At 39.9% G+C, this 16,765-nt stretch overlaps 1 protein-coding gene across 3 annotated transcripts in view; it reads right to left on the reverse strand.

Annotated features, from left to right (window-relative positions):
• LOC121304636 (forkhead box protein P4-like) overlaps window positions 1-16,765 on the reverse strand; it is a 95,359-nt gene that overhangs the window by 22,157 nt on the left and 56,437 nt on the right. For all 3 annotated transcript variants that reach the window (XM_041235876.1, XM_041235878.1, XM_041235877.1), the window contains exons 4-6: window positions 11,986-12,108; window positions 8,552-8,653; window positions 2,562-2,712 (exon numbers count right to left, since the gene is read on the reverse strand). In XM_041235876.1, the coding sequence (XP_041091810.1) occupies window positions 2,562-2,712; window positions 8,552-8,653; window positions 11,986-12,108 (376 nt within the window). The remainder of the gene's footprint in view (window positions 1-2,561; window positions 2,713-8,551; window positions 8,654-11,985; window positions 12,109-16,765) is intronic.

Consider the following 16,765-nt stretch of genomic DNA (forward strand, 5'->3'; position numbering starts at 1 on the left):
AAATGATCTGTATTGTTATGCTTTGTTTGGTCTACAGCTTGACTATAACAATAACTGTAAACACCTTTTTAGTGACAACCCAACAGTACTTAAAGAAAGAATGGGATTGAAAGAAACAGAAAGCAAGATAAGTTGTTTACTATAACTCTTTGACAGAGGTATCAGATATCTGATTAACATCTGTTAGAGGAAATCAATCTTATCTCCCGATCATCCCTTTGCTTGAACAAATGCCAGTTGGCATAAAAAAATCATGAGATAATAAACCATGAAAATAACGTTAACATTGGTATGATATCTCAAAACTAAAATGCTTGAGGTCCTTCTCACTTAACTTGTGGGATAGAATCGCTGAATGGGTGGGTGGGTGGTCAATGGATTAAAAAAAAAAAAATACAACACAAAAAGCAGCATTTCCCAAAACTTCTTTTGTAATCCAAACTTTTCTTAATCATTCTGAGGACTGCTGGAAATCCCCCAGTCTTGCTATCTGCCTATGCGGAGGCAAACTCATAGATTGTAATGTCACTGATTCTGCCCTTCGAGAATGGCAGCAACCCCAAACAGCAACCCAAGTATTGTGTGTGGACCGTCTCTCTGCATTCTCGTGTAACCCCCCCCCAAAAAAAAAAAAAAAAAAAAAAACTGGGTGGGTAAAATCAATGTCTGTATCTCCACTTGTATTTAAACCCTCTGAGAATAATACAGAAAAAGAGAATTAAGGAAGTGTTATAACTGAGCATTCTCCACAATTCATTTTGCCTGCAGTTTAATTCAAGGAACTTTCTAAACCTCAGGGGCCCCTTTTGCTGGTTAGCAAGGACCCCAAGTTTGTTACTCACGATTTCGCACTTTACTGCACTTGTCATCATGGGAGAGGAAGAGTCTTAAATATCTTGCGAGTGTAGGGCTGCACTTTATCTACTGGCACGTGGCCTTTCACTAGAGATACTGGCCTTTTCATTTTGAACGGAGGTCCTTTAAATATTTTGCAAACAAGACAAACGCAACATGTCATAAACCCTCTGACTTACTCTGCATATTTTTACAGATAAACAAGCACAGCTTGACGCTGACCAGTACAGATTTGTGTATTAAAACGAATGACCCCACCCCACCCCACCATTGGGATGAAGCAAGGCCCAGCAAGTATGACTAGACAGAAAAAACGCACTGGTTGGCTGGTTTGTCATAATGGAACACTTCTTTTATAGAGACTGCTTATCCCAGGATTTACTCAGGATTGTAAGAGACCCAAGTTTATTGTTCTTCAGACCTCTGAAACTATGACATAATCACACAGTAAGGATGCCAAAGGAAAAAAAAAAAGTTTACAGCTGGCTTACAAAACTACATTCCTAAATCTGTGACTCCACATTACATTATCTTTCCATATTTGCTTTCCCCCGAAACCTTGCAACATAATAAGAAGAGGGAAGAAAACTGCATTGTTTTAACAGCTGTCCATTTTTGAAGTTATTCTCTTTTGTCATCATCACAATACATTAAAACCAATGTCAATCTTGCACAGTGACCAATTAATAATTCACTGTCCTTCAATAAAGTCAGACAGGGAAATTAACTAGAATTGTCACACAGTCAATATACTGTTTTGCAATGTGTTTAATGTAAAGCTTCATTAATTCTTTATTGCTTAGAAATTATGTGAGAAGACAAAGCAAAACAAATGGATGCAAGAAAATACCTAAAAGCACATTCCAAAAGTTTAGAAAGCACTTCTGCATTTTCAGACCGGTTTATTCCCATCCATTCACCCCTGTCTCAGAGAATTTCACTGCATACTTTACCTATTATCCAAATGACTGCCTTCCACAAAACCAACAATCAACGGTCCCTTTTATCTTTTTACGACCCGATTAAGTTTACAAGCTTCACATGTGGCTGGGTGAACATGGCTGTGGTTTTCGCGAGAGGGGAAACAAGCAGATCCCACCAGATTAGGATGATAGCAGACTGTTGGTTTTGGGGCAGTGTCATCACCTGAACACGTAAAAGCTAATGTTCTCACCCCAAGAGCCCTGGCCAATCAGGGAACCTGGTAGTGAAACACGGGCCCTGAATGAGGAAAAGACTTGATAAAGTGCGAACAGAAGGGACCAAGACTTACATCTGTGCCTGTGGTGATATCATTGCAGTACAGTTTATTGACGATGGGTTTTTACAGCCTTCAGCAGCAGCTTTAAATTCTCAAGACACCCTGTACAGATGCTCTTTTCTAAACTGTGCTGTAGTAAAGGTGTGATACCAATGGTAGAACAAAATTACAGTGACAATTGTGTTCTCATGTTGGTGTCACGAAAAGCATTCCAATTTGGGATCTTAAAAACAGGTCCCATTCAGCAAACCTTAGGGACAGTTTTAAGGAATGTTTAGTTAAGGACTGTTTCCTTTTTTTAAAGCTCATTTTGATTAATGAAATCAATTTGCGAAACCCTTCTCAATAGTGAGGGTTAGGAGTATACGCTCGCTCTTTCTTGCACCCAAATGATATATCTTTCCCTTCACAGAGAGCACACTTGTCACTTGGACCCTGGGGTTACCTTGCTGCAGGCTCTGCATAGGCACGGCACCCTGGCTGGGCTGCAGGCTCACCAGGCCTTGCCTCTGCAGGTTCAGGAGGTGCTGCTGCTGCAGCTGCTGCATCTGGATCAGCTGCTGCTGGAACGCCAACTGTTTATTCCCCAGCTGCTGCTGTGGACAGAAAGAGACACAACACTGTGATACTGGAGAACACTCAAGGAGACACTCTGCGCACAGCACAGCCTTGAATTCCTTCAGGAAAGCCTCTTCCTTCTGAGGCATTGCAATAGCAAAATGTGCCTGCCAACTGAGCCTTATCTGTGGTGCCGCCTACAGTGACTGTATCCATGTGGCACTTGAACCAACTGATGCACCATAATAATTACTATTAAACATTCTACATATATTCACAGTCAAACTCTAAAATAGACTCATCTAAAAAGGGTGGAATACCACGCAGTAACATACACGTGGTGCAACCCTTTACATTCAAACAAGCTTGCACTGACCTTTACCCAGCCTCAGCCTTGCTCAATGAGCCCCTTATCTCGATTTCAACACTAAATGTTAGTCCGTCTTGGTCACAACTGACCTTTTTCCCTCCAGTACCTATTGTGTTTGTTTGCACCTTGTGGCACTGCCTGCTTGTATCTGTATTATAGTTGAACAAACTAGTGCATACTTATTTAGAAAGCCCAACTTCAGCTAACCTTCTAGTGTTGCCACCCAATCACAACCTCAGTACAATTCAGACTTTGATCACAGTTTAACTTATAGCTTTATTTTGTCTTCGGTTCTTATTAGCCAATATCCAAGGAACTGTATATACTGCATTTAGTATATCTGAGATCACACTATACAAAAAGGTAGCATGTCGCAACCACTGTGATCTTTTGATTTCAGAAGTGGATCCCAAAGCCACTAAACACAGTCACATAATGAATTTACTCGACTCCTGCTGGCTCTGTATAAACAGCGTTCCAGGACTGCTGATTACATTGTTTGATGCATTATTACATTACCGGTACAGATCTGCAGGCAGCTGAGAGACCCCCAGCCCCCCTCCGTTTCTCTACAGTTTATGAAATCCATGCCAGGGTTTTTATCCATTCATTACATCCATCGCTGTAAAATAAAAATTAACGGTCCCCACGGAAATTTCAGAAAGATAAAACTTAAATAAAAAAGGTACCAATATAAAAGTAGAGATTTGCGCCATTGCGTAAGTACCAAAAAGAACGCTTTTGTGTAAATTCTCTCTCACACGCTTCCACCTGTACCATTAAATCAGCCTAAAACTCATTCTCATCACGTTCCCATGTCAAACTGGGAAGTAAACACATCCATCTGCAGTCTGCAGTCCAATCTGCAACCGCACATTACACAAGTGTCACCTGTTACACTTTTTTGTCTAATTGTTGTTTACAAATTGATGCTCTTCTGATCACAAACGTTCGACATGTTTGGAGACTTGCAGTTTTGCATGAGAACGGAAGCCAGCTACCCATTTACAGGGTAAGACCAGAGAGGCTGAAAAATCAATCCTCCTTCAGAGGTAACCAATATGGGGAATATACACAGGAGGTGACTGGTACTGGTTTTATATGGCATTTGGTGATAACATCCAAAAATGTTAGTTTGATAAATGTTCCTTTTCCTGGGTATACTTTCACTTAAAAAAAAAAGAGGCTTCCTGGCATTTTTCTTTGATGTTCCACAACGAAATATGGGCCTTATCTTCAAGGAGATAAGAAAAAAAAACACACACACACACAACAAAAGAGAGAAAAGATTTTGGCTTCTCAATCTCATCAGCAGCCTCTTCAAAAGACAGGGAGGATAGGTTAGAGGTCACTTCCTATGAGACAGCCCAGCTACGCAGAGCGGCGTCCGTCTGTCAGTACATCCCGTGCGTCTCGGAGAAAGTGCATCTCTTACATTAATCTCTTGTTATGGGCTGGTGGGAAACAAGTCGGTTGTTGACGAGACGAGCCCGGCTTTCTACCAAACGGGGCTAAATAATATAATTATCGTCATCTCCTTTACGAATAACCCTCCTCATCATGATCACAACACCACCATTAACAGTGAAATACAACAGCATGCTAATCATGACCGTGATCATAGAATTGCAGTAGCACACCCCCCCTCCCCCCCCGGGCTGCTATTGAGAAAACTGGGGCTACATTTACCAAAGTTGGTTGCAGGGTAACAGACGATGGTGTGATAGCAGTTTATGCTTTTAGAGATTGAAGTCTATTTTTTTGGTTTTGTACAAAAAAAGCAGGGCTGAGTTTAAACTCTCTAGAAATCCTACAATGATCCAGTAGGTAGCATTGATAATTGTATTATAGAATTGACAGTCGATTTATTTTGTGCGTCTACTGCAGTAATATTATCTTGATGTGTTCCACTTGTGCTGAATTTACTGTGCTGGCATTGCAGTGCTCCTGTATAAGCTACATAGATGTGGAAGCATAAAATTAAAAACCTAGATAAGATTTAAAAAAAAGAAGAAAAAAAAATTGACTTTTTAGTGTCTAGGGAAGGCATATTGAATTCCTAGGACATCTTAAACCACATTAAAAGTGAAGTGAGGTTAGGGAGCACACAAGTGTTGCACTGTGTACAAAAAAGCGAGGAGTCTTTTCAGAAGCATGTTTTTTCCTGGACTATTTAGAAATCATCTAAGCAGAAGCAGCAACAGATAAATCACGGCAAATACAATTCGATATTTAACAAGAAATGTAATATTATTAGGATAACAATGGCTCTTCTTTTACCCCCCCAGGAGAATGCACTGCAGTATCCGAGGCACTCTCTCTCACACACTCTCTCTCTCTCTCTCTTCCCCCCTGTGACACGGTTCAAGTTCTTTAACACATTGTGTCTGCGTTCTGTTTACATTAGATGCAGTTGAGTGGCTAAAGCTAGCGAAGTAACAGGCCTGTCAGATTGATTTATGAGCACATCAAACAGAGTTTCAGCATGCCACTGCGGACTGACAGAAGCACTTCATTAATCTGACTCCTGGGCGACTCGAGAGTTGAAGCATCAAGCTGGCATTTTAAACATCACGTTGGAAAAAGCGCAAAACTGCACATTAACAATGCATGCGGCCGTTTTTTTTTTGGGGGGGGGGGGGGGGGGGGGGGTTTGTCTTTTATTTTGTTGACTAACAGATAGATGCCTAGCGAAAAGGGCCCTCCATTTAATTTCATTTATTCTATATAAGAAAACACTTCTCCAACAGTTTCTTAAAGAAACTAACAAAAAAAAAAAAAAAAAATGTATCATTGCATTAAAAACGTCCACCACTTACTTGCTTGAAAATGTTTTGGTTATTTGCTCTATCCTAAAAGCGCGGAAACCTGTGCTGTTAGTGTAGCCAGAAACACAAGCATTCTAAACAACATGGGCCAGCTGTGTCGCTTTATTAACACAGGAACCCCCTTGTAGTTCATAGATGTGTTGTAAGTCTGCAGCTTAACATGTACCTTTCTCAGGGTTTCCCCGAGCAGGTGCTAGTCAGCATTTGAAACCCGGGCCTGAGCCAGCCTCTTCCAGCAGCAAGTGACCGCTGAACATTTTACATGCTCAGGAATCATAGCACATGCTCTGCTTGAATAGCTTTCATTTAGCCAACCACTGTCACAGCCTTCACCCCCCAGGGCTTAGGAAAGCCTACAGAAGTGCTGGAACATAATGTAACCTCACACTCCATTCTGGGTGCTTCAAGAAGTCATGCTGGAGTTTAATTCGCAAACTCTGGAAATCGTGCACCCAGCCTTTAGTTGATGTGGTTTACCGTTTTGTATTATCTGTTCACTTAGTTTTTCAATGTTCTTAATAATGATTGTTTAATTGATGTCACGTAGGTGTCAATGCAGTTCCCTATTAGGCTTTTTTTTTTTTTTTAAATGAGTAAAAAAACAACTCTCTTAGGCACTCTAACCTTTTTTTTTGTATATATAACTAAAATATGCAATCTTCCACTTTCCATAAAATAGAAGTTGATAAAAAAAAGACTGGAGATAAAGCTTTTTTTTCTTAAATATGTCCAATTCCAGGGAAGTACTCTGCACAATTCCAATCATTATTTGCATGAATAACTTACTGAAACACTGTTAAAAACTCATCTGAAAGTACAGCTTCATTGGTAAAACATTTTAACAAACTAAAAAGTGCAGCCAGACATTCATTATATGCAGTACGGCTTTCTATCTCTAGACTGTGAGATCATCAATTAAACCACAGACCACTTTCCCGAAAGATTCTAGCAGTCTGTGCATGGTGTTTCCACTAGGGACTGCTGATATATTCCAGCACTACAGCAATAACCTCTTCTATTAATTGTTCTTGATTCCTTGCTCTTTAAAATCGTGCTCTTCACCTGCACAAATATTTAAGAGAAAATGTCTCAAAAGCTCCAGGGGCCAAGAGGTAAGGTTAGCAATGTTTTTTTTTTTTTTTTTCTCTCCATGAAAATGTCAGGGTTATAAGGATATAAGAGTTTGCTGAGACTGCACGTCGCATTAGACTGCTAAAACCTGTCTAGGTCAAAACGAACTGGAACTGATTTACAACCTCAATTGCAACAGTTTATCTGCAGTGGTTTAGCCTATTCTACTATTAAAAACTTTTTTCCTCCCCTTACAAGATAATACTCTTCATGCTTTTGCTTCAAAAACTGACTCACAACATGTCGGTGGACCTGCTGCTTTGACAAGAACGAGATCTCTCATAGCTGCCCGGCACTCGCTACGAGATGAATTCCTTTCAAACTCTTCATTCACTGCGGAAACAAACACGCATTCCCAAACTGCAGCTCCTCTGGATAAGGCAGAAACTTTCCATGTTTTTTTTTTTTTTTTTTTTTTTTTTTTTTTGCAGGCAGATGATCCTCGTAGGCCTTCCAAATTCAGCATTGTCCCAAGCAGACAGCCGTATATATTCAGTTTAATATTACAAGGTAGAAAATATTAGCTTGTGAATTTTAATTAAAAGTACAATTTCTATATTCAGATTTTAAAATTGCGGCACAGGTATTTAAATTTTGCGACTTAAATTTGGTTTGTTTAGGTGTGGATGGCAGTTTTTTTTTTTTTCTCTGCCCCTTTTGAACTTCTGTATGCAAACAACTTTGAACATTAATTGGTTATTTCACCCCTCCCTCAAGTTCACTTAACACATTTGTTCCCCATGTTAAAATCACAAGTATGCTGTCCGACCTGAAACTAATAAAACTAAATATGAGGCTGCTAGAAAAACAAGTTACTCTGAATCATTTTAAAAGACACTTGAAGCATTCCGAAATTTTGGGAGGTACATATTTCTGTCAACATAAACCTTTTGTTCAAAATCTTCTTTTGTCAAACAAGGCTTTCATTTTTGGATCTTTAAAAACACAAAATGTCAGTTGTGGGTGTTTGTTTCCTTTGTCCATGGGAGGGGCCTACTGCAAAAAAAAAAAAAAACCACACAGGTTCTAAATGCACTAAATATCATAATTTGGTGCTTTCTTTGCCATCCTGTTAGGCAAATCCGACTTGGTGCGATCTAAAAAAAAAAAAAAAAGCCTGACGTTGCATTTTGATTGATGATTAAAATACCCACACAGACAGGAATAGAGTTTTCAAGAGGGCTTAACACTTAGGAGACTTGTGAATTGGAAATACTAAATAGACATCAATAAAAATTAATAAAAACCTGTGCTGATTTAGTGTGCGTTTAGAAACAAATATTCTGCCTTTGCCACCGTTTATTCCACAGTCCCTGATGGTTCTGCCGACTGTCCAGGAGTTTGGGAGAGAGACTTGATTGTGTTTTTTTTATGTTAATTCAGGTTCTTTGACACTCAGACACAAACCTGGGAAGTAACTGCAGGTGTTGTAGATCGCATGATCTGATTGCAGAGAGACCACTGGAGTGATTCCTCTGAGCAGGTACCTGGAAGCACAAGAAGGACCCCCCAGGTCTTGAGGACCCTCAGAGTGTGACAGAGTCTCACCTCTTTGGCCTGTTTGCCTGCTTGTTGCTGCTGCTGCTGCTGCTGGTGTGTAAGGAGCTGGAGATGCAGCTGTTCCTGTTGCTTCTTGTAGTATTCTTGCAGCTGGAATGCAAAAAGAAATGTCTAGGGTTAATTACTGTGGATTACAAGCCTAAGAGGGAAAATTGTCTAGGTCAGATTTTCAAATCAAGCGCTCCATTTCTAGGTTAATAGTGTGTGTATATACACACACACACACACACACACACACACACACACACACACACACACACACACACACACACACACATATATATATATATATATATATATATATATATATATATATATATATATATATATATATATATATATATACATACACATACACACACACACACACACACACTTTTGTCTGGAAAAAATGGTTTTGTTTTTTGTTTTAAGTTGTTAAATCGTATATATTTTTTGGTATTTTTCTTTTTCTTTTTTTTTTTTTTTTTTTTTTTTTTTAAAAGGAATAAGGCGCTTTCTTGGGGGAAACGCTTCTAATAAAAATCCAGCTTAAACACCTGGCTGTAGAGCCGCTGCGACCTGCTGAATTCTGCAGCTTTCTGAAGGTGTTGCTGCAGTCATGCCTGACTGGCGCTTTTATTTATGGATTGCTGTTGGAATGGTGCTGGACGCTGAAATACCATGTCCTGCACGGACAGCGAGCAGGATAAGCAATCACGAGGGAGTCACAGCGGTACTGCCGGCTTGCACAGCTTTCGATTGAAACTCAACGAGGCTAGGCGGGTTTACAATCCCTTTACCTGTCTCGCATTGACAGTAAAGCTAATGCTTCCCTCATCCTTGAGGACTTGAACCTCACATTTTGGTTGTCTGATTTATTTCATATCTGTTCATACACTGGTGCTATTAAAAGTCAGCTAATGCTGCCCCCATTACCTTAAAGTAGTTATTCCCTATGGTCTTTATGTTGGCATCCTTATATTTTTCTGTGCTAAAATAAGAGTCACTGTATTTTCTATATATTACTTTGGCCCCATTTCTGTGCATTTTATTGTCGCAGAGAACTTTAAAAATCAGCTAACGCCAAAGTTGACTAACACAGGAAGTGAACTTACGGAATTGTCAGAAAACAAAAGCAGCTTCACCTCCAAAAGTAACAACAAAGCATAGAGAAGGACTAGAAAAGAAGAAGAAATAGGGATTGGCGAACAACAAGCTTGTTGTTACCCCTTTAAGGGAACCTGTCCAGGCACTGCTGTTCCTGAGAAAACAACTGTCTGTTTACCCAGAGGCTTGGTTAATAACAAGCACCGTGTTTATTTACCCAGTGGTTATTCATTCAGCACGGTGCTGAATAAGAAATTCCATCTCTTAGTGTACAGGTAAATATTGTTCAGTGTGTGTGTGTGCGTGATATCAGGGAAAAACTATTTAACTTGCCACACCTGGAAGAAGTGATCGCTAAAGCACATTAAAAGCTTCTGACTTCAGGCGGAACAAAGACTCTGTACAAGACTGGTACAGTGCAGCTCAATACAGTAAGTCAGATAATAGCCAGGGTGAAATCCCAGAAAATTGTATTTATTTTTTAGATTTTTTTGGGTCTAATTCTAAAGCTACTTTCGTAGCCACAGACGCAATTGAGCCTGGGAGTAGGCAGAGCAATCACACGTTTAGCATTCTGAGAAATGGAAAGCTACATGCAATGATCCCAACGAGGACAAGGCAGGATCGGCATTCTTTCAATGGCTCTGGCTGGAAACTGAAGGTCTGTCCTAGGCATTGCATCGTCCAATCTACCAGCCCAATGGGCTGCACTTGCAGATGTGCACCAGTAAACAGGTCTGCTAGCGCTCACCCAATCATTAGCCTCTTAATTCATGCGAATATGGAATTTAACTGTTAGCGGAATAATTAAGGGGATAATTAGTTTTTTTTTTTTCTTTTTTTTTAATGATCTGATTCAGTGCCCCTTAACATTAGTGGCACAGACTGAAATGCATTCACCTTAGATTCCCATTATTGTGACCTTGGTTTTCCTAGAGGAAGGAAAAAAAAAAACTGCGGAGATCATCCATGAAACAATTAAAATCAAGACTATCTAAATCTGTAAGCATGTCTTCATGTATGTACACTTCTAGTGAAAGATAGGGTATTCTGGCTTCAATTCATCCAGGAATTATATATATATATATATATATAGACACACACACATATACTCAAATAAAAATCATAGATATATTATCAGATTTCTTACACCTTCAGCCTTTTGTTTTATTAAAAAGAAAAACATATTTCACAAGTTGTGCCAGAACTTTTTTTTTTAAACTTCCACGCCCAGCTTTCAGAGAAAATGTGACCTAATTCCTCTAGGTACATTGGGTTAAAAGGTTGGAGGGCATTGTTTGTGTGCGCAGCGCTATGTAACATATCTGACAGACTCGCTACAGATCTGGTGTTTGTTCACTCAAGGTGAGCAGGCCACTCCTCTTGCCCTAAAGTCACAAAACACCAAGATAACGAACGCCTTTACCGACAAGTCTAGCAAAATCGAGCACTTGGCTTTCTGCTTCTTCTGAGGTGCAGCACTAGAAGCTGTCACTAGCGAACGCAAAAAAAAAAAAAAAAAAACACATATTGACAAACCGTGTGGAACCAGGATTTGCACTGGCCAGTTAAAATACTGAGCCAGAAAAAAAAAACAAAAAAAACCCCAACAATCTTATCTTAAAAACGTGATGTTGGAATAATAGGCTATTGGTCACTTACGTTTCTGACCTTCAAATTCAAAACCAGCCCCATCGGTATACAATACTGTGTGCACCACAGGCACAGCAGCTTGGCCCTAAATGGTCCTGCGCAGCCTTATCAATACATAAAGATCTCGTTTCTCCAGCTCTCCTGATCTCTTAATCCATTTACCCGTCCTTTTGTCTTGAAGGTAATTTGCCGGCTTTGCGGAGGCCAGCTAACATTGTGAAAAGAGAAATTGGCGGCTATAACAGTTCTGGGACACACTGCTTTGGTCTGTGAAGTGTGTGCACAGAAACGAATGTGAGCGTCTTGAAAGGCCTACAGTATGAGAGTGCAGAGGCAGCTCCAATCCAAATGATAAAGCGTAAGGAAATGTACAGTACCAGGTGCAATTAAAGTCAATCAGTAAAGCCTCTTGCAGATCTGCTGCACAAAGTCCTCCAAGTTCCTGTTTGCATTATGCACAGTAAAGTATAGGTATCATTGTGTTTATGTTTGCTTAAGCATAACAGGAACTGCTTTAGAGTCAATACATGCACAAAGGCTGCATTATTTTGTAATCAGTTTCGTGAAACTTCTGTGCAGAACACACAGTCCTGTGAAGAGAGTTAAAGCAGGAGAGGTGGTCTAATTTATTAGGCAACACTGTTTCTGCTAATGCTGACGATTTGTTCGAAGCTTGTTACCTGTTGTAACATCAGAGCCTGCTGTTGCTGAACCAAAGCCTGGAGCTGCGGAGGAGACAGGATTTGCTGCATCTGTTGAGGGGTGATCATCTGGGGTGTCATCATGGCCACAGACACTGGGACCTGAACAGAGCAGGAGGGGAGGGGGGGGGAGAGAGAGAGAGAGGAGTGGAGAGAAAGAGAGAGACTACATCAGACACCCAGTCAATACAGTACTCTGGAATATATAACCTGCAATATTTGGACCAGCATGTTTTCTAGAAATAGCCACACAAACAAGCACTAGAGAAGCGCAACCTACATTGTTTTTAACTCCCCAAGCAAACTGGTTACTGTGTTAGATGTAATGCAGCTTGGTTCTAATAGTAGTGTGTAAAAATATAAATGATGCACTCCTGCCTCAAGATGTAATGACACGTACAGGCAATCACTCTGCGACATTTAATACCATTCCCACTTAAATAGTCTTTATCTTTTCTGTAAAAGAGGGCACAGGCACCACAGGAAGTGATGAAGACTCCAGCTGAAAACAAAACCGTGACTTTTCACCCATACAAAGCCACAACGTGTTCACACCAGATATTTGCATTCATTTGTTTTCCGTCAACGCATGACTGCTCATATTTTGAAAAGCCTATCTATGTAAAGCCTGAGGGAGAACGAGCAGCCAGTTACAAATTCAATTTGTAAAAAAAATTATTTTAACTTTGTAAACAAGATTTGCCATGAATATGAACACCTCTTGTTTAAAGGGGAATCATCCTTTGGTCTCATTACCCTTCACACCAGCGGCAATTGTATCCCACTACACTGTGTAACATTTGAATATTTCCTTCCCTGAACTAAAGAGTCAGGTGCCCATGTACTCAACATGCAACATCAAATGTCCACTAGAACAGCGATACACCCCCATGGATGAGGTCTTGGCAGTGAAGCGGGTTCGATTAACAGCTTACATATCTCAGTAGGCCCGGGTTCAAATCCAGTTCTCAGGTGAGATTTACTCTGCAGTGGATAACAGCTAGATATGTATTTATTATTATTATTATTATTATTAGAAAATACACCATGAACATAGTGAATTCAAGTTTGAATGCATGCAGGGTATTAAAAGTAAATCATTTATAACAATTCATAAATGGTTTTTCTCCTGTTAATGCCCAGAGTATAAAACATTATTTTCTGAAGCTTGGATCACTTTGTAATTGGCTCTTCAAGGTAACTCATTTATGAATTATAAATAACCTTGCATTCTCAAATATAATCATCTGTCGTCCAATTACTTTTTTTTTTTTTTTTTTTTTTTACTGCTGTTGCCTTTTAAAACCCTGTGCATGCTCCCCCGAATGGCAAGTGAAGGTCAGTCAATGAAGAGGTCATTAAGTACAAAAAATCGTCAATTTAACCGTCTGGGAATCTCAGGAGATAAAGTTAAAAATATGACTGTGATAAACAGAGATTATTTTTGACCTGAGCAATACAGTTACTATAGTCCTAATGGGCTACTTAATGATAAAATAATGGAGTATTTTATTCAAAGCAAAAATTAAAACTATAATATCGCATCTATTCGTTATGCAAGAACCATTTGGTCGCCATCTACAGCAGCGCATTTATACAAAGATTATTTTTCATTTTTCAAAAACAAAAGCACAGCATAAATACAGGTTTTCCAAATGCTTTGTTGAACATTTCAACAGGCCAGAGCCATCGTCCACTCCTGAATGGGGGGGGGGGGGGGGGGGGGGTTTGAAAACACACACGCGCGCGCACACACACAAAACTATGAAATTCAGGCAGCAACAGGAACAAAGCGCAGCACTTGAAAGGGCTGGCGTCATGCTAATTTGCCTACGCCGTCGCTTGTCAGTCCCAGCATAGAAATGAAAACCTGTAATTAATGGCTCTTGTGCATCCCATTCTCCCAATGACAACCCATACATTTTATTTTATACACACTTTCATTGACATTTTCAAGTTGGAGGCATAATAATTACCGGAGTTATAACACCTTCCATTGCAACGCTGCTCGAATGACGAGCCCTGTGAATACTGAGTTGTTAAGGTTTGATGGCATTAATTGCCCCTATAATCTAATATCACAAAGGCAGGCGATTACATACCCTGCGAGGAGCATGCAATTCGACACTAGGGTTTGAGCGCGGCACACGAAAACAAAAGCACTACCATTAGCAGCTTGACGGCTACTAACAAAAGCATTTCACAATTCATTCCGCTTTGTCTCGGTGCATGCATGATTTTTTTTTTTTTTTCGCCCATTAAGATGTGAATTGAATGGGTAATAAAAGGAGGCTAAAAAAGCTAACAATTTGAAGAAGTCAGGAATACATTAAGTGCATTGAAATTTTTTGGCACCGCTGTTAATTCGAAAGACCGAGTTGCTCTTCGAGGTCCCGGTTTTGAAGAGGGAACTGCTTTAGCAAGCAGAAGTGTGAGATCGTCTTCCTGCCGTCTCCACGCAACTTCTTAGCAAACCTACTGTAGCTTCTCGGGAGGGACTAAAAGTCATTATAAAAAGGCCTTTGACAGCCAGCAGAGCCATGCGTGTTGTATTAGGATTCATAACTAGGATTTACAGCAGCCACCGATGCGAATCATAAAAAAGCTCCTCTCTTGAATGTGTTTATACGGTTTAAGGCTCTCTTTTTCGGAGTCTGCTCACTCCTGTTTGGGGTTACACACACACACAAACCATTAGCGGTTAGCCTGTAGAGGCCAGGCAGGGTCTGAGAGACAAGGTACAGGCAGGCACAGAGGTTGGAGCGGATATCCCCGGAGCAGGCAGTAGGCCTCAGGCCTTGTGTTGACACGGTGTTTATGTCAAGTGGTGCCTGGCACTCAGCAAAAGGCAAGGCAAATTAACTTGTTCCAGGTAGCCAAAGATGACTGTTTTGGGTAAGAGACCTTGTTTAAAAAGACAAATACCTGTGTGTCTTGTTTCTTTGTCCATATCGCTTTTACTCTTGCCTGATTCAAACTTATTGCTGGTTATTTTGTATTGTTAATATTACATAAAATGTCTTTAAAAATGTGGCCAATATTGACTGGCAACTGCTGTTGAAATTTTATATATATATATATATATATATATATATATATATATATATATATATATATATATATATATATATTGCAAAAAATACATTGCTGTGACTATTATTAGCTTTAGCGCAAAGTTGTTTTCACTCCCCCTATCATGGTGTAGGTTTCTGTGTTTGCAAGTTATGACCGAGAACAATAAAATAAAATGATTTAGAAGGACAACAAGCTGTGAGAATAGGAGGAAGTGCATTACACTGCCAAACATCCAATGAAAATAAATACATAAATGAAATAATTTCCTCAAATAATTGTTTCAGGTAAAAAAAAAAAAAAAAAAAAAAACACCACACACATCAAAACAAACCGACCGCAAGAGACGATAGATTGTCACTCTGACAGGGTTGTATGAACTGCACTTGACCGAACTCTGGGGAAAAAGAAAGAAAGAAGTTTCAGTTTCTCTACAGTAGAAACTAATACACTGTCTCCCTGCCTGGCGCAGCTTTTACAAAGGTGGGGGGGGGACAAGGCGTCTCCATAAGCATCTCAAATTGGATTGTAATGAGGGGAGGCTGTGGCACCTCTGGAACTTCCCGGCATCATTAAGATGCTGCAGCAGCGTCCAGGAGCGTGAACAAAGGCTCTTTAATTGACAGAGGTCAACTGCAACATGGAGGAAAAAGGAAGAGCGCGAAGGGAAACAGATTTGCCGAGGCACAGCCAGGCGTTTGCGGAGAGACGGGCAGTAATTAGAAGAACTGTTTGAAGAGCAAGTTTAACTGATTAACAAAAGGGAAGAAAAGGAGAGAGAGAGAGAGAGAGAGAGAGAAAAGAGAGAGGCGTGCACACGGTCCCACTGGGTTGAATAGGAAACCCAGCATTGTGCATTTTAATGAGTTTTAATCTTGTTTGGAGCTCATTCATCTTCACGATTCATTTAAATTTAAAACCAGGGCGCAGCATCCCTGGCCCTATGCATTTCAGAATGACACATGTGAGATAATGTTCCAGACGTTTTGGTATGGTGCCACTTCTTTAAGGCATGTTGGAGAAAGCGTCAGCTTCTGCAGATATTAAAAACATTGAAATCCTTTTCATCTAACAGCACGTCCTTGCTTCATGACCTTCATTGTTTTGGTATAAAATGTGCATTGCTTGTTTAGTTCAGCACAGTGCTTCAGCGGATATACTTCTTGTATTACTTGACACAAACTTTGTTGTGTATACACTAGTTAAACCCCAATAAAACCTCAATATCCACTGAAGTAACCGATAATTAAACTGTACTGCTGCTTTACGCTGGTTTGTGTATATTTGTTTCTGGCTGATTTATATTTGATTGTATTTGTTCTGTTGCAGATCAGGTTTCAGCATAAAGAATGTAGGTCTTTGAAAGTATGACGTACAGGGTAGAGAATGCTGTTATATTTTTTAGCATAATAAATCGTCTTTGATACTAAACGTAATCATGAAGAGAATACTGAAGCACTAAGAGGTCCTTTCACTTGAGAAGGTCAGAGTCTCAGTAATGAGCAATGCACTAAATTATGATATTTAAATAAATGGATGATTAATACATCGTCATTCTCTGGAGTTCTCTCTCCCTTTCCATATTTCAGGGTAATTATCACACTCTGTGCTTCTGCGCGCGCGCACGCGCACACACACACCCTCAAGCTAAGGCACTTAAAAAAAAAAAAAAAAACAGACACAGAAA

This window comes from Polyodon spathula, chromosome 39, assembly GCF_017654505.1.
Source record: "Polyodon spathula isolate WHYD16114869_AA chromosome 39, ASM1765450v1, whole genome shotgun sequence".
Taxonomy (NCBI): domain Eukaryota; kingdom Metazoa; phylum Chordata; class Actinopteri; order Acipenseriformes; family Polyodontidae; genus Polyodon; species Polyodon spathula.